At 40.2% G+C, this 25,034-nt stretch overlaps 1 protein-coding gene across 6 annotated transcripts in view; it reads left to right on the top strand.

Moving 5' to 3' along the window:
• Nucleotides 1–25,034, top strand: part of TIAM1 (TIAM Rac1 associated GEF 1) — a 237,403-nt gene that overhangs the window by 171,220 nt on the left and 41,149 nt on the right. For all 6 annotated transcript variants that reach the window (XM_048492825.1, XM_048492826.1, XM_048492822.1 and 3 more), the window contains 9 exons: nucleotides 1,001–1,234; nucleotides 2,033–2,218; nucleotides 4,663–4,809; nucleotides 5,750–5,824; nucleotides 8,318–8,488; nucleotides 16,977–17,081; nucleotides 19,042–19,123; nucleotides 21,855–21,941; nucleotides 23,267–23,482. In XM_048492825.1, the coding sequence (XP_048348782.1) occupies nucleotides 1,001–1,234; nucleotides 2,033–2,218; nucleotides 4,663–4,809; nucleotides 5,750–5,824; nucleotides 8,318–8,488; nucleotides 16,977–17,081; nucleotides 19,042–19,123; nucleotides 21,855–21,941; nucleotides 23,267–23,482 (1,303 nt within the window). The remainder of the gene's footprint in view (nucleotides 1–1,000; nucleotides 1,235–2,032; nucleotides 2,219–4,662; nucleotides 4,810–5,749; nucleotides 5,825–8,317; nucleotides 8,489–16,976; nucleotides 17,082–19,041; nucleotides 19,124–21,854; nucleotides 21,942–23,266; nucleotides 23,483–25,034) is intronic.

Here is a 25,034-nt window from a genome sequence, read left to right as displayed (position 1 = left end):
TCATATCTGAGGATAAGAGTGCTCTAGGTCACCTAATTATTTCCATTCCTTTATAAGAATTATGCTAGGTTTTAACCACTGCTAGCAGTTGTTACACAAGTGGAAAACATAGGCAAAAGATGTATGGAGATTAATTCGATTATCTAGCAAAGTTTTCATCATTTTTTGGAACAATCCTATAACAAGCTGTGGGGGAAAAACAGGCTATGTAGGTGTTAGTGGATGGCCAGCTCTTGATAATGTATCGTTCATTTAAAATCCTGTTTTACTTCCACATTGTATTGATCAGAAAATAAAGGACCTTTAGCTAAAATGGGAACAAGGGACATGCTTTTTTCTGTTTTATCAGTTCACTCTTTGTAGCCTCTGTTTCCCTTTAAAAAAAAACTTGCTTATCAGGCAAGCAGAGTGTGTGGATTTGCAGTTCAAACTCATGGCTTCTCTAGTGTCATTTCTTTAAGTCACATTCCTGTTGGTGTGGACTATTCCATTCATTACCAGTTGTAAAGCATTGGTAACCTCTCAAAGGTGATTATGCAATAATAATTAATTGTTATAATCTTTATCAGCAGGAAATTGCTATATATTTTACTACCGTTAGAACAGTAGTGGACACAGTGTTCATTAAGTATTTTATGAATCGTTACACACTAATGGTTTAATCATGCTATAAAAATATACAGGCTTGCTTTCTGGCTGCCTCTAGGATGTTGTAGTCTAAATCATTCCATTTGTGGAGGAGCTGCATATTATCATCACACTGCATAATGATGCGCCTTAGAGCCATAATTTCTAGTGAACATTATCAGTCCAAAAGGTTTGATTCTGCAGCTGAAAACTGGGTGCTAAGTCAAACAGGAGAAATTAAACACACAAGCAGAATAGAAATTTGGAAATCACTATCTATAAACGAGATTAAGGAAGCAGAGGCCCTTTCAAAAACAGCATATTTGGGTTAACTGTGAGGATTCTGACTGGGTTTTTTTTCTTTTCATTTCAGACCTCTAGCCAAACCGAACTTGAGAACTGGATCACAGCAGTCCATTCTGCTTGTGCAACAGCAGTAGCGCGGCAGCACCACAAAGAGGATACGGTCAAACTGTTGAAAACAGAGATTAAAAAACTGGAGCAGAAGATTGACATGGACGAGAAGATGAAGAAAATGGGGGAAATGCATTTCCTCAGCTTATCCTCCGTCCGAGACTCCAAGAAGAAAAAAACCATTCTTGATCAGGTATTTTCTCACTTGTATAAAATCAGTCTAGATTTCCAAGAGTTTCTTCTGTAAGGGTAATGTTAACTAACTAGAACACATTTATGTAGCCTTTGGAGTTTTTGGTATACCTTCTAAACTGCACATCCTGGCACAATTATTAATTTGTGCAGCACTACTGATGTAAATAGTGTGTTCCAGAATTCCATAAGCAAGAAAGATAAGTCCTTTATTTTTTTATGCCTTGGTGAGAACAACTTTCAACCAGAGAGCTCTCATGATAAATGCCTGTCTTGTCTGTCCTGCTGTTGCAATGAAAATATACATGAGGAAAAATGAACAGATTCCTTTTAACTGAACTCTGACTCTTTTACCAGTGGAGGTAAAATTCTAACTGAATACTGTTATCATGGAGATGCTGAGTCCTGTGAAAGTCTTTCCTATTAGCAACATGCAACAGACAGGTGGACAGACAGTGATGCTTTACAGCTGTGAGATGTTATCTTATACTCCAGTACATGTTGATGTCTACAGTGGGTTTTGCTTCTGCCGGTGGAGATTTTTTTTTTTTTGCTTTGACGTGCCTTATGCTCTGGATTTTAATTGTTAGTATTGTATCTAAGTAACAGGTTTGGAATGCTGTTTCTTTTATTTTGATCCAATTTAGAAATATGAATCCTTTCGCTTCCCTAGAAATATAAGCAATACAGGAAATAGAAGACGTAACGATGTAATCTTGTTTATCTGTGATCTTTAAAGTGTATGTTTGTGATCTTTTTTTCCCTCATTCTGCTCTCCAATCTGTATTGGTTCTTCTAGATCTTTGTTTGGGAACAAAACCTGGAACAGTTTCAGATGGATCTCTTTAGATATCGATGTTACTTAGCTAGCCTTCAAGGAGGAGAACTGCCAAATCCAAAAACGTTGCTTGCATTTGCAAGTCGGCCAACGAAAGATGCGATGGGTCGTCTTGGAATCTTTTCAGTGTCTTCTTTTCATGCACTGGTGAGATTACGCTGATGCTAGATATCAGTGTTGCTGAAATAGATCTTCCTTGATACTTGTATAAGATGAGGAAGGGAGTATTGTTGCTATGCAACCTCTGTTTGTTTCAGTGGGGCAAGTACAGTCTTGGCCTGTACTCACATATTAGTAAAATGCTGAACTATTACTTCTGAGTTAAATTCTTTCCTCTTAGTAAAATTCTGTACTCCTGTGGCAAATACTTTCCTCTAACATTAGACTTTGGTTTTTAAAAAATCAGAGACTAAACTGACCCAATATTCACTAAACTCAGGGGTTCTTGTAAGGAGAGGCACCAGCTGCTATGCTGAAAATTTGATGCCTCTACCTTAAACATAGCCCCAAGAGCCTCACAAAGTTTTCCCATTAAGTAACATATGAGTTGTTCCCTTTACCTTTAACTACAGAAATCTCAGAGTCACTGCTTATTGTATTTGTTATCAATATACCAAAACAAGAAGTTATCTGCATCCACATCTCTTTTAGAACTGGAGGGACTTTCATCCAGGGATTTCTGTTTTGGCTAGTAAGCATTCATTCATGTTCATGAGTTAGTTTAATGTTACAGAACAGCCCTCCTGTAAAAGTGGAAGGTAGGCTGATTTAATTTTTTTTTCATAGCCAGTCATCCTTTTCAGCTCTACACGGGCATAGCTTTGTAAAACAGCACCTGGTGCTCACCCTGGGCACCATGCCCCCAACCCATACAGCTGTGCCCTGCCTGGAACTCCCCAAGTTCTGCGCAGTTTTGCAGTTGAACAGCGGCCAGCAGGGCTCACCCTGCCCCAAAACTCCATTGTTGGATGCTGGCCTCAGCTTGCCCAAATCTAGCTTTGAGCTATGCTTTGAGCCTGCAGTTTAAACCTTGATCCAAGCCTCACTGAGGCCAAGATCCACTGAGACCAGGAACTGAGCACCAAGGCTGACTGGCTCCAGCTTTATACTTTTGGGCCGTCCCCCCCACCCCCGCTCCCCTTGAACTTTGTGTTACATAACTGGGGGGCATCTTTGCCTCTTTTCTGATGAGGTTCATTAATTTGAAATTCATGAGAAAGTATAACTGGAAATTTCTGTAAAAAAATATGGTGATGGATGGTGCTCTCAAGTTGTAGCAACTCCATGGTATTTTCAAGGCAAGAGACATTCAGAGGAGGTTTACCTGGCTGCCTCTGTGTAGCGACCCTGGACTTTCTTGGTGGTCTCCCATCCCAATACTAACCAGAACCACCCCTGCTTATCTTTAAATATCTGAGATCAGACTAGCCTAGACCTTATAAGTCATGGCATAAAGAATATACTAAAGGTAACAGTAATCCCCTGTGAAAGAACTGGTTGATTACTGGCCCATGGTGTGATGCCGCATCACAATGTTTCATCGGCAGTCCAGGTTTATGGGGTGGTTTGTCATTGCCTTCCCAATTGTCTACACTTAACCCCCAGCAAGCTGGGTTCTCATTGTACCAACCTCAGAAGAATGTAAGGCTGAGTAAAGCTTGAGCCAGCTTTCTGAAATGGACTTTTGTTGGTATCAAACTCAAGTCATGAGCAGAGCTTTGACTGCAGGGCTGCACTTGCCGCTCTGTGCTAAGTTGGTGGGAAAACAATCCTAGATTTCTTTGTATATGTACAAGTTTGTTTATTGAAATAGCTAATATAATAGGTAGCCAATTTTTGAAGGACAACTAATATTTACATAATGCTAGGCTTTATGGGAACAAAAGCATGTTATTGCTTTCAAAAACCATCTAATGTAAAGATATCAGTTGTGTAGTGTAATTAATATTGAACAGGGTGTCTGACCCCACCCCTCTCAAATTACAGTAATATGCAATCTTATTAGAATTAGAATTTGGCTCCAAATATTCCAAAAAGTGTTGGCAGCCCCAAGGCACATGTCTTATAGAAAAGAAGAAGGCTGGAAGAATGAAACTACTTTGCACCATCTTAGGAATGAAGACATTCTCATGTGACGAGGGAAGAAAAATAAAATCCTACAACCAAAGTGGTATCTTAAAGCAGAATGATCATCTTCTTAAGTTCATTGAAGTGAATGGGTTTAGAAGGCTGCAGCTGTTCTTAGGATGGCATTGCCAGATATCGATTCAAACTTGAGATCTGACTGGCATGATGTTTACATTGGCCCTCAGTTTACTCTGGAGTGCAAATAACAGATACCTTTAAATTTTATGGAAGATGAACATTTATCACTTTTTAAATTATCAGCCCTCTTCAACCATGACAATTGGCTTCTAGCTGAAATGTAAATGAAGCCTTAAAGTGAATGCCTCTAGAATACACATTTATGCCAACACTTTAAAATATTAATACATTTTGATGAGTGCTCCTTAAAAATACCACAGTTGAAACAACTGTGATAGATTTTTTTTGTGAAGCTTTGGATTCAGAAGTTTTATGGCACTTGGCAGGTGGCGGCTCGCACGGGTGAATCTGGTGTTAGGCGAAGAACACAGGCCATGTCACGATCCGCAAGCAAACGCCGAAGCCGCTTTTCATCCCTCTGGGGTCTGGACACTACTTCAAAGAAGAAGCAAGGGAGACCAAGCATTAATCAGGTAATCCCTGAAAAGTAGACAATTTAAATTGTGTTGGTAGGCTGCTTTAGAAATGTCTATAGAAACATCTGGGCAATAACACTACTTGTGTAAAGTAAAGACGATGTACTACTTCTGAAAGCTTTTGTTTGTTTGTTTGTTTGTTTGTTTATTTATTGTATTTGTGTACCGCCCTCCCCGAAGGCTCAGTTTACAGGTTTCATCTGGAATTAGGCTTTAAAGCTGTAAATTTCTCAATTGTTTGAGGAATAGCTTTATTCGTATGAATGCCAGACTTCTTTCCTAATATTAATTGCGTGTAACATTCTCTTCAAAATCTCTTATTCTGGGTTAGAGAACAGATGTACCTGTATTTACATAGCACCACATTTGATTTTGGGCAGGAGAAATTTCTTAAAAGGAGATGACATTCAGCACCATTAATGCTGCTGGGAAGATTCAACGTTGCCTCTTCAGCCATTTCAGATCTCTGAAATCCGAGTTTTAAAAAAAATATAAGAACTAAGTGTGACAAGCCTAGTTAAGTGGCTTAACATGATGTCTGTGTAGAATATGTGTTCTTAATACTTTAGACATACTCCTCTATAGCTTATTAAACATGTGGATAGAATTTAACTAGACCTCAGAAACTGCTTTTAAGAGGACTGATTTCCTACCTGATTTTTCTCCAGTTCTCATTTGCATTGTTCCTTCAAATTTCTCTGTATGCATTTCAGTAGGTCTTGGTTTTTGTCAAGCATGAGTAACGTGTCTCAGCAGACCAAATAACTAGTTGCATTTGGCTGTTTTCCTAGCCAGGAAATAATTTTTTTCAATTTTAATTGATATAATTTTCCTTCAAACTCTGCACTATTTGTACAAGGAACACAAGACATTTCCAAATTTAGAATTCATTTGCATCATCCTATTGTATTAAAATATCACCTTTTATCTTCTGCAGGTGTTTGGTGAAGGAAATGATTCTTTGAAGAAATCTTTAGAAGGAATATTCGATGATACTATACCAGAAAGCAAGGTAAAAAAGGAAAGTAATTGATTTACACAAAGGAGTCCATTCCTTTAGAACAAAGCAGAGAGACATAAAATTCTTTTAGGAAGACTAAGTCATGGTAGCAAAGCTGTTCCGGATATCAGGTTCTTTGAACCTGAGCCAATGATGAGGTACAGGAACCTTTAAACTGCTCACATCCCTCTATATGTACACTGGCAGCAAAGCCCAGTGTGGGGGAAGATGCAATGGGCCCTAGCAAAGAGTGGGGGAGCAGGCATTTTCCCCCATAATAGACTTTACTAGGGCCGTAGTGGCTGCAACCCTCTGCTCCCAGTGCAAGACTTGTGATCTTCCTGGGTCTGTGGCTGAAGGGATGGGAGAGGTTGTAAAGGTCTGGCTTGGGGTAGATGGGAAGGTGAGGATTTGGGGAGGGTGGAAAGGAGTGGGTTGGGGTGGGTAAAAGGTGGGAAGGTGTGATTTGGGGTGGGGAGAGGGTTGGAAGTTGTAGGTAGGAGAATGGAAAGGTGAGGTATGGGGTGAGGGAGGGTGCTCAAGTGAGATTTAAGGTGAGGTGAGGGTAGAATGGGAGTTTTGGGATGGGTGCAAAGGTGAGGCAGGAATGGGGATGGTTGGGGTGGGGGGGACCTGGGAGGGGTGGTCCAGGCCCACAAAGCAGCGAGTGCTCAGGTGCTGCTGCTCCAGCAGCCAGGGCTGTTGAGGTGCGGGGAAGTGGGAGGGCTTCAGCAGGGCCGAGGAGCAGCAGGCATCCAGGCACCACTGTTCCTCGGCACCCTGTTGGTGTGGGGCGGAGTCAGGAGAGCTTTTGTGGGCCCTGGAAGCAGCAGGCACCGCTTCTCCAGGGGCCAGGGCAGACTGTTGGGGGAGGTGGGAGACCTTTTGCCAACCCCAGCTCCATAGCCCTGGGTGTCCCGCTGGGGTGGGTGGGGGGATGCAGGAGGCCCTTTCTATCCAGCTCAGCATTGTGACTTCACCAGATATGTTCCATAGGGCAATTTCCCCAAATGTAGCCTTTTTTGATGAACCTTTTGAAATCATCCTTGATTAAGTTGTTTGTTCATGCTGGCATCCTTTTGAACTTCTTTGCACTTTTCTAAGTTTCTATTACACTAGTTTTAAATAACTTCAGATTCAACCCTAATAACAGTTACAGATATCTGTGCTTAATATTTGAATGTTAGTAGAGGCAAGAATGGAAGGGATTGGATCCCACACTTGAAGGGTGCAAAATCTTTCTTACATTCTCCTTCCTGGTAGTCCTTGGTGTTTCTAGGAAAATTTATTCCCTGGGTTGTAATAGTCACAGAGACTAATAACTGTTCCGAGATTGTACAGGGCAGAGTATGGTGTAAAAATGTAATAAAAATAGAATGAAAGACTGCTGTGGGAAGGAAGAAGACGACAAAATTGCTCTTTTCTTCTATCAGTGAGGATTGAGGAGGAGGACGTGAGGGTGGGAACTGGTTGTTCTTGACTATGTTTATTGAATTCAAAAAGGAGAGAACAGAAGCAGCCCTTGGAAACCAAGTCGCCTTAGCTAGAATGTATTTCCACTCCAATGATGACTTTTCAGCACCCTCTTATAACTCAAATATTTCATTGCAATCTTTTAATTGCCATGAATGTAATCTTGATTGCTCCATACATGAGGAGAATTGGGAAGAGTCTGTTTTGTAGGTACTTATAACCTTTCCTTTCCAAAATAGTGAAATGAATATTGATGTTTATTGCCTGATGTTAGCAATCATAACTCAACTAAATCTGTGTGGGCTCTGTCACTGTCATCTCTTTCTGTCTCTAGTAGAAGAGGTGTTTAGCTTTAAATTGAGAATTGGATTATTTTCTTTAATTTATGGATGATCATAGCCTTCTTTTGGCACTTATTGTCCTTAATCCTAAATTCTATGGTCAGTCCAGTGACAGTACTTTGCCTTGCAAGCAGGTTTCTCCTGTTGAGCAGTGAGGGTGCTGCAATCATAGAAATTTCCATCTTACCTTGGCGAACAGAGGTGCAACTGGCAGCTGGACGTCCAGCACTCCAGCACTCATGGATTTCTTGTACGGATGTATTTCCTTTAGCCCTGCTTTCACTTTCCACTCTCTCTGCAGCAAGCAAATCTACTTATGGCACGATTTTAATTTTGTCCGCTGTGACAAGTTTTCTTGTACGGATGTATTTCCTCTAGCCCTGCTTTCACTTTCCACTCTCTCTGCAGCAAGCAAATCTACTTATGGCACGATTTTAATTTTGTTTTGCTGCCAGGGTGAGACAGATTTGCCTTTGGGCACAACTTTGTCCTGGACCTCTTCCCTGCCTAGTCTTATTCCCCACCCCCACTCCCTCTTAAAACAATCAGTTTGCCCACTCATAATGTAAACTTGTGGTTAAATTGTACAGGAAACAATGGCATACTTCATATCTCTATATGTACAATTAACTGAGAAATGGATGGGTGGTATATGATCAAAATGTTTTAATAATTGTGTCTTTTTATTCAGAGAGAGAAAGAAGTGACACTGACTGCTGTTCATCCGCATAATCCTGACTCAGACATCTGGGTTCATGAGTACTTCACGCCATCTTGGTACTGCCTACCAAATAACCAGTCAGCTTTGACTGTAATCCACCCAGGGGACACAACAAGGGATATCCTGGAAATGATTTGTAAGGTAAAACAGACACACGCTCACACTCACACAAAAATGTTGTCACAGGCAAGGCCTTTTTTAATCGTATGATTATTTGAAATTATAATGTTACTTATTTTGCTTCTGTTTTAGAGTATTTCAGTTTAATGTTAACTCAAATGAACATAAAGTCCAAACCTGATTAATGCCCTACCCTTGAATGCGGGCAAAATCTGTGAAAATCACATTGGAGTGGAGGGTTTTGTTTTGTTAACTTGATTTCCTCCTTTGATCATCTTGAGGTTTTTCAGAATTTACTTTTAGTTATAGGTACATTGGACTTGCTACTTGAAAATGTCCGCCCTTGGTGTTTCAAACATTGCTTTAGATGCACTGAGGATGTCCAGTACACCCTGAGTAATGTAATTCCCAAAATGCCTACCATACTTTCAAGTATCCTTAGGACTATGTTCCACAGGGCACTCCAGCAGCTTTGGAAGCTGCCAAAATAGCATCTAAGGCATTGGTAAGGCAACAAGGGAATAATGAATGGAGGCTCTTCCCTCCTCTTGTCTTTGCCAGTCAGGGTGGCCAGAATGGGCTGTATGGTAAGTGAAGGAAGAGTTCTTCTTTTCCTCAGATATACAATCTGGTACATTAATGATATGTAACATATTCTGGGCACAAGTTGTTTAAATGGCATTTCTGTATATTGTCTATTTAAAAGTTGTCTTCAGCATTTATTTTGACACTCTTTGAATAGGTTTATAAATTATTAGTTGACTGTATCTGTTACAATACGGAATTTGTTAAAAAATTAAGCATGATATGTTAAATAAACAGAATCAATGTCTCTTTTCCTCCCAATAGTGGAATATAGAGACACCATGTTTGCAGCATTCATTCCAGCGTTCCACTGGCATGCCTCTTTGCATGTGCTAAACTGCCCCTTGTTAAGTAAATGCATTCACTGAAATTCTTGCATGTCAAAAAACCCCAAGGAATCTGCCTGAAACGATCACTTTTTGGGACTTTGAGGTGTTTTTAGCCATTATTCCTTCTCTACCCATTTTCTGAACGTGATCGCTATGCATAATTGGGGGAAGCACTGTTGCATGGATTTGTGCTGGATCATGCTGGCCTAAATGACTATTTTTATTCCACCCTGGATAATTATTCAAAAAAAAAAAAAAAAAAAAAAAAAAAAAAAAAAAAAAAAAAAAAAAATTGTTTGTGGTGTGGGAAAAAAAAAAAAAACCACAACCCCACAAAAAAAAACACAAAAATAAAAAAAAAAAAAAAAAAAAAAAAAAAAAAAAAAAAAAAAAAAAAAAAAAAAAAAAAAAAAAACAAAAAAGAAAAGAACAAAAAAATGCTCATAGATAATTCGATAGCTCAATAGTGAATGCGAAATAGGGGACTGACAGAAAATTGGGTGCGCTATGGATGCTAGCATGTACATACTGATATATTGAATCAGCATGCGCATTTGTTCATGTCAAAGCCAGTTTGGTATTTTTGGAGGTGTGGGGATTCAGACTATATATTTATGTAAGGAAGTGGATCTTGTACCTGCGAGCATGTAATGTTTGAAATTTTCCCGGCTTTTGGATTAGATGTAGAGAAGTATGAGCAGATACTTTATTACTGCCTCTTTCCTACTATATCCCCTGAGAAACTTGCACTGGACAAACCCTCTGAAACAGCATGGCTTGCCAACCTACAATTGGAGGGGTAAACCTGCAGAGATTACCTACCCTCCCTTGCATAAGCAGAAGCATTTTCCTCTCCTGCAAGAACCCCCATGGATCCCAAACATTGGGACATTCATTCTTGATATTAACATTTTATTCTCTATTTTCACCCTTCTATTAACCATGAAAGCTCTTGACAGTTAGTATGTTATAGGCAAAACTCTTCGGAAAATATAAGAGAACCTGCAAAGTGAACAAACAGAACTACTTTTTGTTGACTTGCAACACATTTAACTAATATGTTTAGCAAATTGCATTGTCGAATTTCTGAAGTGTGAGAGAGGGAATGTAAATGAAAAATGTGTGAGTTTCATTTTACAAGGTAAGATAATAATGGTTGCATAATTATGAGTTAAAATTTAGGGACTGTGATCTTTATTCACAGTAATATCAACTGACTAAACTGAAACCCTAAAAAGAATTTGCATGCAACTTTGAAATCTTTTGTATTCAAATAATGCCTTTAGAAGTAAACTTTGTGGCTCTTGAAGAACAGCCAATCATTACCTAGAAGGTATGGAGAAAGTATCTGTTCAGGGTAATTATAGATTGTATTCATTGGCAAGTGAATTTCCATACCAAAGTCTCATTGCAGCCAAGGAAAGATGACATTTTTAAAGAGACATACAATAGGCAAAAAAAGTTCTTAGTAACAGCATTATTTTTAGGGCTCTTACATAAGCAGCTGATAGACAATGCACTTTTCCTTTTAGCTTAATGAAGAGAAATTCATAAATGCATTCTGCTTCTTGAGTTAGAGCACAGTTGGACATTTAACATGCTTTAACTTCATGCACTTTGACTTAGTTGCTTGTGGTTCAGGCTGTGATACTGTCTTTTCCTTTCTGAATTATCACCATGAGAAAATACTGGTGGTTACATTCTTTTCTGTAACAGTTAACTATCTCTTTCTTCTGTCTCTCTTGTATTCAGCTCATTCATTTTCCTTTAACTTTCTGATCCACATCATTTCCCATCAGTTTGCCATCTGTCATCTGAGAACCAGTCCAGTTCTGGTATAGTAAACATTTCAAGCTCTACATTTCATGTAAACCTCTTCATGCATTAGATATTGTTGTTATAAAGTCTACCCATGTGGTAAATCTGACCTTCGCAGTGATAATTTCAAAACATCAGGTTCCTGAGGTACTCACAATAGCTGTCCTGCTAAACATAATAATACCTTGAGGCTTTGATATTACATTGGCCTCTAAAACACTGTATGTTGAGCTATCTCTTGTGCAGTTGGGCCGTCTCTAATGGGATCTTTGGTGGAGCATGTTTGGCCTGAGAGGGCATCAGACCCATTTTCTGGTGTTTCCATTTTAAAAGATCTGTGGTAACAGATGTTGGAAAAGATGTTTGTATGTCTGAGATCTTGGAGATGGACATTCCAATCTAGATGGGGTTGTGGAATGGCCATAGCAGGTGATGTGGGCTCATGCTGATGAGTTTGCCCTCCTGGCTAGTGTAAGCTACACTTACACCAGCTGAGAGGGCAAACGGGGAGGTGGGCAGTGCTGCGGAGCTCCATGGCACCCAACCCATTTCCAGCCACTTGTTTCCAGAGCTGCAGTGGCCTAACTTGTAGACCGATTCAACTGGAGGCATTCTCAGACATGGAACCGAAGTCAGTTGGCTCCCACTGAGCTTTGGCCCAGGAATGCCTCCTTATGGAGGTCTTTCAGATGGCCAAGGAGGTTTTTTTGTTTCTTCCTCCTCCCCATGCCTCTGGAAAGCCCTCTGGAGACTGCGCGGTGGCACGGCGGCAACACTGCCCCCAGCCACTTCCCGCATCAGGATTGAGCTATTAATGACATGCTGTCAGAGTAAAGAATAACTGGACTAATGGTCTGTGTTGGTATAAAGTATATGGAAGGGGAATGAATCGGTGGCAAAGATTTGTGTGTAGAAGTTGCCACATTTGATCGCTGGTAGTTCCAGTTCAGGTACCAGTCATTGGGAGAGCCCCCTCTCTGTGTTAAAACCTACAGAGCAGTAACCAATCAGAGAAGACAGTGCTGATTTAGATGAAATAGTCTGACGGTGTTCATAACTTAATAATGAGTCTGCTGCTCTCAATATTAAGCGGAAAAAATCTGGGGTTCCCAATTTTTAGCCACCACACACCCCTTCCCCGACCCTGTGGACCTCAGGAAGGAGCTTGTTAAGAAATGTTCTTTTGGAGGTCTCTTTCCTAAGGGGGAAACGAGGGAACACAACCAAAACTGGCTGTTCATCAATGTGTAGGCATTATTGTGTGTGATAGCCTGATGCTGCCTGGACACTGATCTCTGGGGGTTCTCTAATATGTCAGACTAAATCTTACTGACATGCCTTTCAGTTGTTGCTTCCTTCTGACAGCTCTGAAGCTAACTGAGCTGCAGAATGTGTATGGGATGTCTGCTCAATGCTGATTGACAGAAAGAGGTTGGTTGAAAGAGGGTAGTGGGTCATCTTTTCCATTCATGTGGTTTTATTTTCCTACTTTTGTGCTGGCTTGTCAAGTTTCATTTTAAAATGTTTTGCAAGTAATGGCTGTTGTTGAGCCTATTCTTCACTGATATGCATTGCATTGAACTCAGCTCCAGATTTAGACAATGAAAGTTGTACAGATTTAGATGTGTCCCGTAATTTCTTTTCTTATTTTAATTAGAAATTACAAATAAAAATTGTACTAATGTTCACTTATTTAGATATGAAAAGCCCAGTTGGGACTGATTTTAATTCAATGTCATTTTATCTGTCTTGGTTTAGAGTGCAATTTGCCACAGACCTGGGGCAAGTAATAATTGTCCTCAGAAGAATAGATGACTGGCAGCACTCATTTGCTTCGCCCTCCCCTGATGCTGCCCCCCTCTTTCATTAGCAGCAGATACACTGCAAGTCTACTGCCCGTTTAATTCTGACAGAATGCAAGCCCTCTGGTCTCATGATACTGTCACCAACCCTAAGAAGACGGCTGCCCTGCTCTCGTAGTTGCCTTTTCTAACCCTGTAAAACCATAAAAATCAACTAAGATGGCTCCATTTTACACTGAAGCGTTCTATTGCATTAGGTTTTATTTTCTTGTAGGGAAGACTATACCAGGCCAGCAGTTCAAGGCTTTTGCTCTCTCCATTTGTAAAACAAGGTGTTTGGAGTGGAGTGAGAATAGATGAGAGAATGGAAGGAGAGCCAGGTAACTTGGTTTTTATTAATTATTTGTAGGGTTGGGAGTACACCCTTTTTTTGCTGTGTGTGTATTACTATTTATATTATTTTCAAATAAGACTAAAATATCCCTCAGGGCAAATATATTTCTTAAAGATGCAAACAGTTGCATCGTCTTCTAAACACTATTCTCCAAGTGTGCCCCCATCTGTGGATATCTAAATTCATGGATTAGGGCCACATTTACCTAAAACAGATTTTTCCACATATTTGGAAGATTCCCTAGATTTGCAGAAAAATCTAAAATCTGGGGAAAAAAGTCCACAAAGGGGGGTTAATTCCCTCCAAAGGATCTTGGTGGATGCTGCTATTTCTGTGGCTTCTTCTGCAATGGAACATGGTGGCATCCACTGCTGTAATGATGGAGCCTGGCTACAGCAAAGCCCAGGAGCTACCACTGGGCCTGGACATAGGAGCTGCTCTGAGCCTGGTGGCATCTGATGCCAGGAGTCAGTCAGGGGCCAGCCATGGTGGTGTCTTCTTCCAGGAGCTGCACTGGACCTAGTCATGGTGGCAGACCTAGGACCCACTCTAGACCCAGTGACAGAGGTGAAAAATGCTAGGAGCTGCTCTGGCCTGGTAATAGTGAAGGGTGCCAGGTAAGGCTCCAGACCTGGCTGCTGCAGCAGAGGATGCTAAGACTGGCTCTCGGCACAGCTGCAGAGGTGGCCAATGTTGTGTCAGGCTCTGGACTTGGAGCACTTCCATGTACCACTGCTACCACTGACCTTAATAATAAGAAAAACGAAGGGGAGGCGGGGAAAGAGAAAGAAGGGGGGGCTGACTTGAGAAAGAGGAAGAGGAAGAAGGGGGGTTGGCTTGGGGGAGAGACAGAAAGAAAGGAAGCTTGACTTGTGAGAAAGATAAAGAAGGGCGATTGGCTGGGGAGGAAAGATAAAGAGTGTGAGGGTGGGGCAGAAAGAGAAAGATAAATGATGTGATTAGGGGCAGAAAAGAGAAAAATGAGTGATGAGGGAGGAACAGAGAGTGACAGGCATGGGGGAGAGTTGGGGTGGCAGAAAGATTGAAAGGCAGAGAAGTAGGGGGAAAGGGAAGGAAACAACGGTGGAGGGAGTGCTTCCTCCCTGCAAATTTCTTGCAGGTGTTCACTTGTCTATATATTAATAGCAAAGTCAGCCCAATCAGATACAAATCTAATAATGCCAGAGTCTATCTTCTGAAACAGTCTCTTCCTCCAAGGGAACAGTTCCCTGTCAATTGGAGTTCAGTTGCAATTCTTTGAGACCTCTAGGTCCAATCTGGAAGTTGGCAGGTCTAGGCCTGGAAGCAATCTCTGGCTGACTTGACCCCCCTCCCCCAACTTGCATAGCTTAGTTAAGCCTGTCTGCTTGCTATTTTTCAAGGGCATTCACTGTATGAAAGCCAGTATGATATAGCGGTTAGAGCAGAATAGGGCTTGTGGGACAGAGGTTCAAATCTCCATCTGACATTGGATGACTTTAGGCCAGTCCTATAGTTTCATCCTAACCTACCTCACAGACTGCACTCTCCAAAGCAGCCATTTCCTCCAGAGGAACTAATGTTGCCAACCTCCAGGTGTGGGCTGGAGATCACCTGGAATTACAAGCGATCTCCAGATGACAGAGACCAGTTCTTCTGGAGACAATGGCTGCTTTGAAGGGTGGATTCTATAGTATTATGCTGAGGTTCTTTCTCTCCCAAAACTTTTACTGTTCCAAGGCTCCACTCTGAAATCTTTAGGAATTTCCTAACTGATCCCTGCAGTTTGGAGACGTGTTCTAATTTTGGAGACGTCCAGGCCCCACCTGGAGGTCACCAGCCTTTGGAAAGAAAAAAGCAGATAAAGGGAAGAGACTGGGGGGCTTTCAGAAAAGGGAAAGAGGAAATAGTGGTGGAGCAGGGAAATGAAATGTCTCCCACAAGTCCTTGTGGTTTCTTGCTTGTGTATTCTAAACTACTCTGGCCAAATCTGAGGATACTGAAATCTGGTGGTTGGAGCTGTGAACAGGCAAGATGGATCTTTCCACAAACCTGAAAGCAAGGAAGTGACGCACACTGCCTCCACGCATTTTACCGCACCTGCATCACACCTGCTACACACACACATGTGAATCCAACACAAAATTATAAAAGGAGCTTTTATATCTTCCCTCAGTTGCTATTGCTGGCAATGGCAGCATTCCCTGTCTTGGGTTCTGTGAGTAGAGAGCAGGGGGAGGGGGAAGGATCAGGACCAGGTCTGACAGCAGTCTCCGAATGACCTGACTTACCTAGCTGCTGTTCAACACTAGCCAGTGTAAAGTAGTATTAGAGCTTCAGAATGGGGTATTTATTTATTTATTTATTTATTTATTTATTTATTTATTTATTTATTTATTTATTTATTTATGCTTCAAATTTCTACCCCGCCCCGTCCCCGAAGGGCTCTGAGAAACCTAGTATGAGAAACCTAGTATGGAATTCCCATCTTGCTGCAGAAGCTCACTGAATGTTTTGAAGCCATTCACATACATTCAGCTTAATCTACCTCACAGGGTTGTTGTGAGGAAAAAGAAGGAGAGGAGAAGAATGTAAGCTATGGTCCCCACTGGGTTGAAATGAGAAGGAAAAAAGGGAGTAGTGTGGGCTGGAGGGATACAGGGGAAAATGAGGTTCCCCTCACAAAGTCCTTGAGGATTCCTGCCATTCAAGTGAGCCTGACCCAGTGGCCAGTACCAAACAACTGGGTATCATTTTTCTAGGCAAAGGCTGCTGCTGGGGGGTGGTGGAAGGAATCTGAAGACAGAGGAACAGATAAATGTAGGTTGGCTGTTGGGTGGAAAGGGGGGAAGGAAACAGGAAAAGGGGAGAGGGTTTTCAGGAAAGAGATATGAAACAGTGGGGGAGGGGGAAATGAGATGCCTTCTGCAACTCTTTGTGAGTTCCCATTTATTTGGGGTATAATTTGGTGGGCACTTTTTTTGGGGGATCATGTGTAATGCTTAGAATTTAAGAGGTATTCATGTTTCTATTCAAAATTTTCAAATTGTTGGTACCTTGGGTACTGTGTGGTTTCCGGGCTGTATTGCCATGTTCTAGCAGCATTCTCTCCTGACATTTCGCCTGCATCTGTGGCTGGCATCTTCAGAGGATTCAGATCCTCTGAAGATGCCAGCCACAGATGCAGGCGAAATCACACAGCACCCCAGTGATTCCGGCCATGAAAGCCTTCGACAATATGTTGGCACTTTGTTGGTAAGCTCATGGTTCAGAAACAAACTAATTTTGTACAGGATCTTGTTTAGAAGATTGTCTTAACATATTGGGAGAGAGCTATTGACTGATCTGTGGTGCTGTATGATTACCCACATGCTTGGTAAGCAAGTTTCTGACTTCAGCAGTAGTCTCAGATCAATGCTATGCTTATGAAAGAGTTAACCAAGCATGTTTGCATTTGAGTGGGAAATAAACTGTTTTCAAGCACAGCTTAGAAAACATTAAGAATGGACCTTTCCATTTTACAGGGGCATTATTCACTTAAAAATATGCTTTGGTATATTCAGACTTGCCTTAACTCCTCTCATCTCTCCATTTTGTTCCAGGCACATCATCTGGATTACTCAGCTCACTGTTTGCGTCTAAAGTTCCTGACAGGAAACCAAATGCAATTCTATGTACCAAAGTCAGATGAAGATATCTATGAACTGGTAATCTTAATTTTTCAAAAGAAGTTTTAATTTTTTTATAATGCCATTGCATTAGTTATCCTCTTGGGCAATTTACTGCAGCCTTTTGAAATTCATCAAGTCTGAGGGATTTGAAAGCAGTAGCAGAATTTTAAACCATTAGCAGAATTTTAGGGTGTTGATTTGCATGCAGTGGAACAAATATTGTAAACATTTGTGATTCATCTTTAATCTGGAAACTACTGCTTGTTGCTTATTATAGGTTCATATTGAATGAGGAAAGAGAAGCACGTAAATAAACATTTTTATTTTTAGGCCAGCGAAGCAGCATGGTATATATCTGGTGGTTACTGATAGCTTAAAAAGCAAAAATTGACAGCTGCTATAACAGGAGATAAGAAATTAGGGTCCTGATGAATCTTAAGGAGTTTGAAACTTGATTGACTGAAGCAGAGTCAGTAAGAGATCAAACTTAAGAAAATGCTAAGAGCCATCATGGCATAGTGGTTAAGATTGGCAGAACTTGAAGAACTGTGTTTGATTTCCTGAAGAACTGTGTTTGATTTCCTGAAGAACTGTGTTTGATTTCCTGCTCCGCCTTGTTAATGGCAGACTCTATTCTGGTGAACCAGATTCTGGTGAACCAGATTTGTTTCCCATTCCTACACATGATCAGGGTTTATTTCCCCACTTCTACACACAAAGTCTGCTGGTCTACTCACAGTTCTCTCAGTCCCCTCTCTACCCACCTCACAAGGTGGGGAGTTAGGGAGTGAAGGCAAGGGGAGTTCATAAGCTGTTTTGAGATAAAAATGGGGTATAAAACCAATTCTTCTTCTAACAATAATATATTAAATTTTAAAAAATTCTCACCACTGGGAAACTAAACACAGGCAGTTAAGGAATAATGTGACTAGAAAAGAGAGTTAATACTGACCTCTAGAGGAGATGACAAGAACTATTAGATAACGAAAGAATGCTGAAATGCCTGAAGTTAAATCTAAATAACTAAAGATAAAGTTTAACATTTTGTATTACTACTATCTATCTTCAGACATTTTAGACCAATATATCATTCTCATATTATGGTTTCATGTATATGAGAGCATACATAATTTGCATAATGTGAGCATGGTTGCATAAGAATGGGTGTTTAGTTTTGCAGCCTTTTTAACTAGCATATGCATGTATTAGGCATTAATTGTGTTTGTAGTCCAACGTTCTGTCCAGAATGGATACCTAAGATGACTGATCTTCCTGTTCTGCTTCTGATGCTTATAGAAGCATAAAACACAGATTTTGGGAAATAAAGGCTCAAAAATCTTATTTGTGCTGCTTCTAAGACATGTTCCCCATTGAGTCTGGGAATTCCAAGCACACCAGGCCATATTGCTGAATATCTTTCTCTCTTACAAAATCTGAGGCAGTGCAGAGCTATGCTATCTGCCCTACTCTTTGGAAGATTCCAGAGAGTACCATATTCAGAACGAGTCTGCCCTTGTGATTCAGTAAATACTGGAACAGTACAACATATTTTATCTTTCTGCTCATTCTATGCTGAGATTCGGGCCAAGTTCTTAACCCCAATTCTAGCACTGAGAACCAACTCTTCTGTTGCAGCTTTGACATCCTTCTTATTAAATAGCCCTTCTGCAGATCTGTGTGAGAGGGTAGCTGGTTTCCTACAGAGCATTATAAATCTTCTCCTTGCTAGGAACAAGTGTCAATTTTAAGTACCGTTAAATTATAACATATGCATTTTAATAATGTTGTTTCTTCTATGTTTTGTATTTTTTAATGTGAAACAACTGTGAACCCTTTTAATTATTATACTTGTGCTTTTGATGCCAGTAAAGGCTTATGTATATGTATATAAATTGGTAGAAGCAGTCTCATATAAGAAAAAAACAAACCTACAAATATAAAAACCTTCAGCATAGCAATATAGTTTATATTCTTCTAACCATTTTTTGTTTTGCAGTTATATAAAGAAATTGAAATCTGTGAAAAAGTTACACAACAAATTAATATTGAAAAATCTGACACATTGTCAGATAACTATGGTGAGTGTGTGTGATTTCATGGGTTTTATAGCAAATAATTTATCCTTAGAAACTGAGTCATTAGTATCCTATATATTTAATTCCCATATGTGTCCTCTACCTTGTGGATGATACTAAATTGTGTAGGGTGGTGAGAACCACAAAGGATTGTGAAGAGTTCCAAGCAGACCTTTATAAATTAGGTGAGTGAGGAGCACTCTCAAAGGAGTTCCAAGCAGACCTTTATAAATTAGGTGAGTGAGGAGCACTCTCAGTCCTGGAGAGGACCCTGCCTTTTCTCGAATGAAATCAAGACTTTAACTGAAAATTCTGTTGTGGTTGCCAGCAACAGCCACTGAGAGCATTTGCTTCTTAAAGCTACAGGTGATGTTTCTATTTGGGGGAAGGGTTAACCCCTCAGCTTTTTTCACATATTTCTGCACACCTGGAACTTTTCTCAAGTTTGTAGAAAGATTTATTGTTGTCTGTTCATGGCCCCTAGTCTGTGGACTTAAGAATCACAGATGGGGTCACATTGAGAATTAGATATATTGATGATAGCAGTTGCCAGTTGTCTACATTTAATGATCCACAACTGTAGCCCATAGCCTCAATTCCTGTTTTCGAGATAAATGAAAATATCTTCCCATCCGCAAGAATTCTTCAAAAGCAAGACTGGGAGGAGGCTTCTATCACATCTGTTTCTTTGTATCTGGTGGCTAATTTTATGTTAAGCAGTTTCCCCAGAGGGCCATAAATACTTTGCTTAATGAACAAAAAGGCAAATTGCTGCCTCTACACTCTGGGAAGCTGTAGAATTTCAGAACAGCAAATGTTCCATTTTAGAGACGCCTGAGTAAAGGACAAGAAATGCTGGATAGTTAGCCTGTATTTTCATACTCAGGAGCTGATGTTATAAACAGACCAAGGCAAATGGAGATATCCCAACACCACAGGTTTTTTTGTTCAAGATTTAGACAATATTTTCCTCTTCTGCTTGTAAGTGAATGTAAAACAAACAGTAACTGGCGATTTAGCAAATAGTATTTTAAGGCAGGAAAACCTTGGAAAACAACTAAACATTTTACAATCGCAAAATCAGACCAAAAAGCTATTTTTAATGAAATAGACAATGCAGTCCTAATAAGATTTAACACCATTAGAAGTCCACTGACTTTACTGGACTTAAAGTGGATAATTCTGCTGAGTACTGGACTGAGTGTAATGTATTTGGATGAGTTAGCAGTAGGGCACCTGCCTTATGTTTTCTGAATTAGTATAATTTCCATTTACTTTAATGTTCTAATAGATCTCTTATTTTTAATCCTAGAAATGTATTTTTGTGGTAAAATCTACTGGAGCCTAAGCTATTGCAAATGTATTGTCATATACTGCAAGGTTTCTTTTCTTTCTATATTAATTAGTTGAAGGCAGAACCTCCACCTTGTTTGGCAAAAGCCAGCAAGGTCCAGTTTACACATTTCTTTCCACAGATGCATGAGCCATATGTGCCTCAGCAGACCCACAACAATGTAACGTGCTGTGGTAGTATGACTTTTGCTGAGGTCAAGTCCTTGCATGTGATTGTTTGTTTTTCACAATACTAGAAACATGGGGCATTCATTGAAAATGCTGAGGGGAAGAATTAGGACTAATAAAAGGAAACATTTCTTCACACAACGTGTGATTGGTGTTTGGAATATGCTGCCACAGGAGGTGGTGATGGCCACTAACCTGGATAGCTTTAAAAAGGGCTCGGACAGATTTATGGAGGAGAAGTCAATCTATGGCTACCAATCTTGATCCTCCTTGATCTCAGATTGCAAATGCCTTAGCAGACCAGGTGCTCAGGAGCAGCAGCAGCAGAAGGCCATTGCTTTCACCTCCTGCACGTGAGCTCCCAAAGGCACCTGGTGGGCCACTGCGAGTAGCAGAGTGCTGGACTAGATGGACTCTGGTCTGATCCAGCAGGCTAGTTCTTATGTTCTTATGTTTGTTATTTATTTATATCATTTAGACTTACTAAACCACCCACCCCCGAAGGGCTCTGGGGAGTGTACAATGTAGCATTTCAGTTAAAACATCATAAAACTTTAAAAAACCAATCCACCATTTAACCTAACACAACCAACAGATGGTGAATAGGTCTGTATCCTGGAAGCAGTAAAAATCATGTAAGTGAAGGGGGTGGCACTCATCAGCAGCTATCTCCCGCAAAGGCCCAGTGGAACAACTCTGAGTTATTGTACGCAGATCAATCTTCAGATGAGATCTATGTGTTGCTTAATATATTTTTAATGTTCCAAAGTTTAAATGGCTCATACATACACATAATCAGTAGGAAAGGAACATAAACAAAAATCAATAAGGTGTTATTGTGTTTTGGAGATAGTGTCTGTTTTAATTTGGGGAACAAGCTGAATAAATAATAGATAGTCGTCTGTATAAAATACTTTTTGCTTGGTTGTAGAATCTAGCCCCGTGGTGGCGAACCTTTGGCACTCCAGATGTTATGGACTACAATTCCCATCAGCCCCTTCCAGTATGGCCAATTGGCCATGCTGGCAGGGGCTGATGGGAATTGTAGTCCATAACATCTGGAGTGCCAAAGGTTCGCCACCACTGATCTAGCCCAATATTCTAAATTCTTTTACTCAGTAAAAAAAATCTATAATATCAGGTTGTAGAATGGAACATTTATTTGTGTAATTAAATTCAAGGGTATTTAATTTTGATACCAATATTTTGACAGGTTTTTGTCTGTGCTTGCTGGAAGAAGAAGGGATTCGCCGGCTCTATGTGAGCAGTGTCAAAGAGACGGGTCTGGCTTTCAAGAAAGGTATGATGTGGGGGAAAAAAACATTGTCCTCTGTAAATCAGTTACTGAATCCAAGCTTCTTCTTTCTTCTATACAAGATATACTTTATCTCACTAAAATTAACTGAAGAGTGGCTGCAAAATTATTCCAGCCATAGTGTCTTCCAGATGACTTACTTTCTTCTAAATCAAGATAATATAGACCTATCATTACTCAAATGAACATGCAAAGTAATCCCAGATGGGCTAGGATTTTTTTTGCTGTCTTACTATAGCGATCATTGATAGCTAACTTATGGATGACTCGACATAAATGTGTTATAGAGAAAGTACTTCCAAAACAGGACAGCAATGTATAAAAAAAGAAAAATACATGGAATTATTATACTTAAAATGCTTAAATGAGAGGAAATTCATTGAATCTGTTCTTAATACAATCTTACCATTTGAAAATGTCATAAATGTCTTAGAAAAATGAATACAGATCCTGGTCTCGGATATTAATTCAGAATGTTTTTGGACAAGTTAGGTGTCATCATCATTCACCTTTCATTGGCATAAATAAAAGAATAAATACAGGGGTTAAAAGAAATAAGATAAATTAAGATAAAAAGTGTTCAGACATTGTAATTAGTTAAAAGATAGTTGGATAGAGTCTGAATCAAATCTGCTGAGCCAGCACCAGAAATTTTGCTACATCGAAAGATCTCTGTGGGCATCGGTCACAGAGCAAGTGGAAAGTCTTGGCTTTATCCAATAAGACACAGTTATCAATGTGAAGATCAATATACTGTCTTCTGAGTGGAGCATATAGATCACAGTCTAAAGGACGTGTCGACTGTTTCAGTGACCTTCTGTGGGCAGAGACATGTTCTTTTATGATGGGGGTCCGATGAAACCTGCCTTTTAGGACCACTGAGGGAAGCGCATTCAGTCAGGCCAGCATTAAAATTTAGGTGTATTTGCAAAATTCTGACTCATGAAATGATTCAGTAGCCAAACATGTCAGGGTTGTAAAGGCACCAATCCACAATCTGGCTTAACCCCCATTCCCTGCATATGTGAGTGATCTGAGAAATTACAAACACCTCCCAGCCAGGAATAGCACAATGCTGGTGGTATTTGCATGTCAAAAATCCCATGTAGTCCCTAATTAGCAAATATGCCTAGATTTGGCTGGGATCACTTGTTTGGAGAGAGGTGCAGTAGTTCAGAGGAACACTTTTGGGGACTAAGCCTTAAATATGCTTGACTGTTGGTTAATAAGGACAAGTTTTATATTTTGAAATAGATACAAGAATGTAATAACCTGCAATATGAATCTAAATTTACTACTTTCCTTTGCAGGCCTGAAAGCTGGTGATGAAATTGTTGACATTAACAAAAAAGCTGCCCAGGACCTGAATTCAGTCACGCTAAGAGATATTCTTGTTCAGCATTCTCTGTGCCTTACAGTGCGGACTTATCCTGAATCAGAGCAAAAGCTAACGCAGCTGCCACCACGCCGCATGGACAGTTCTTTTGACCTGGCTGAAAGTCCTTCAAGATCTGTCAACAGCCAAGGTACCCCTGTTCAGTAAAACATAAAAATAAAATAAAAGCATGCCAGGCTTACATCTAACCTTCTTTACACATGCTATGCATAAGAATTAGTTCATAGATCACCAGTTTCCCCCCAGTTTTTAAAAAAATTAAGTGTAGTAATTATAGGTATCACTTGACCATGTAAATCTGCCAGCATTCTCAATGAATCAGTGGAGAAGATACGGAGAGGGAAAACTCTATATTGATCGTGTGTCACTGTTTTTCAGGAGATATTGAGCCCATATCCTCCTAAAATGTGTGGCAAGGTTTTATATGACAATATTCCATATATTGCCTGGGGAAGTTAGCGTCAGGCTCTTCCAAGAAGAAGCTTAGATGGGACAGGGGTGTTAACAAGTTGTGCAGAAATAAACACCACTAGTAGTAATTGTTAGATATGTCCTGAGAACTTTAACTTTGAGTGAACTTCTCAGAGCAATGGAAATGAAGGAAGAGCTTAGACTGGCATAACCTTGCATAGGATTGCACTCTAAATTCTTCACCTGAGATATAGGCAGGTAGCCTATTGGGATGGAGAACATCCAGAACAAAACATGCGCCTCTGGAACAGCATGTGTGCTGCAGTTCCACAGTAAAGCAGAAAATCGGCAGAAAGTTATATTAACTGTAAAGGCTTTTCCTATCCGTTACTATTGAAAGGGTATGCTTGGAAGTGTTTGAGCACTTCTGAGAATCTCAGAAACCAAAGGAATGTATATTTAGGCAGCTTAATAATATTTCTAGTGATTACAACAGGACTTCATTGTTCAGAACCATTCCCTGTCTGTTTCCCTGTCTAACAAAGGCAGGAATGTGACTATCACTTCTCTTCTTTGGCTTTAGCCAGAAATGCCTCTCTGATACCCAAAGGCAACATTGCATTATGGTTGGGATCTATCACCACATTTCCTTGGGAGGAAAGATTTCTGTCCACTGAGTGTAATTTTCTCACTTGCCCCTTCCAGGTGTAGCTTGAAATGTCCCTGGGCTACAGCTGGAGGTAAGGAATTAGCACTCTGTGGGCAGAAATCCTTCCTTCCACAGAAAGTCGGTACGAGAACCCAGCCACCATGCTTAACAGCATGCAAAAGAAACATCCCCATCCTGAGCCGTTTTCAATCTAAAGTTTCTCAGAGAACAGAGCAACTGAATGGGCAATCCACAGCAGCCCTATCAAGGATAGTTATGTTGAATTTTTTCATGTGCAGTGGATGTGCACAGCCACTGAGAACCCCTTTGGACCCCACTTCTCTGCAACAAAGCAGAATTAATATAGCAGACTTTTTGCGTAAAACAGAAAAAAATGAGTTGATGATTTGTGAATTTAGGATTAGAAGATTAAGAAATAAGACATAACAGGGAAAAGTGTGAACTTATCAGTGATAATCATTAAGCATTAATTTTATAAAGGTATTTATTTAATTAATTGTGATAGAATAGGGAGGGGGGAAGTCATTCTTCATTTTCCCATTGTAAAATGTAACTCTTAGCAGGCAACTGGAAAAAACCCTCAAAAACTAATCAGTAGAAA

Source organism: Sphaerodactylus townsendi, linkage group LG04, assembly GCF_021028975.2.
Source record: "Sphaerodactylus townsendi isolate TG3544 linkage group LG04, MPM_Stown_v2.3, whole genome shotgun sequence".
Taxonomy (NCBI): Eukaryota; Metazoa; Chordata; class Lepidosauria; order Squamata; family Sphaerodactylidae; genus Sphaerodactylus; species Sphaerodactylus townsendi.
The sequence above is the reverse complement of the archived record's forward strand: the minus strand, read 5'-3'. Positions and strand labels throughout refer to the sequence as shown.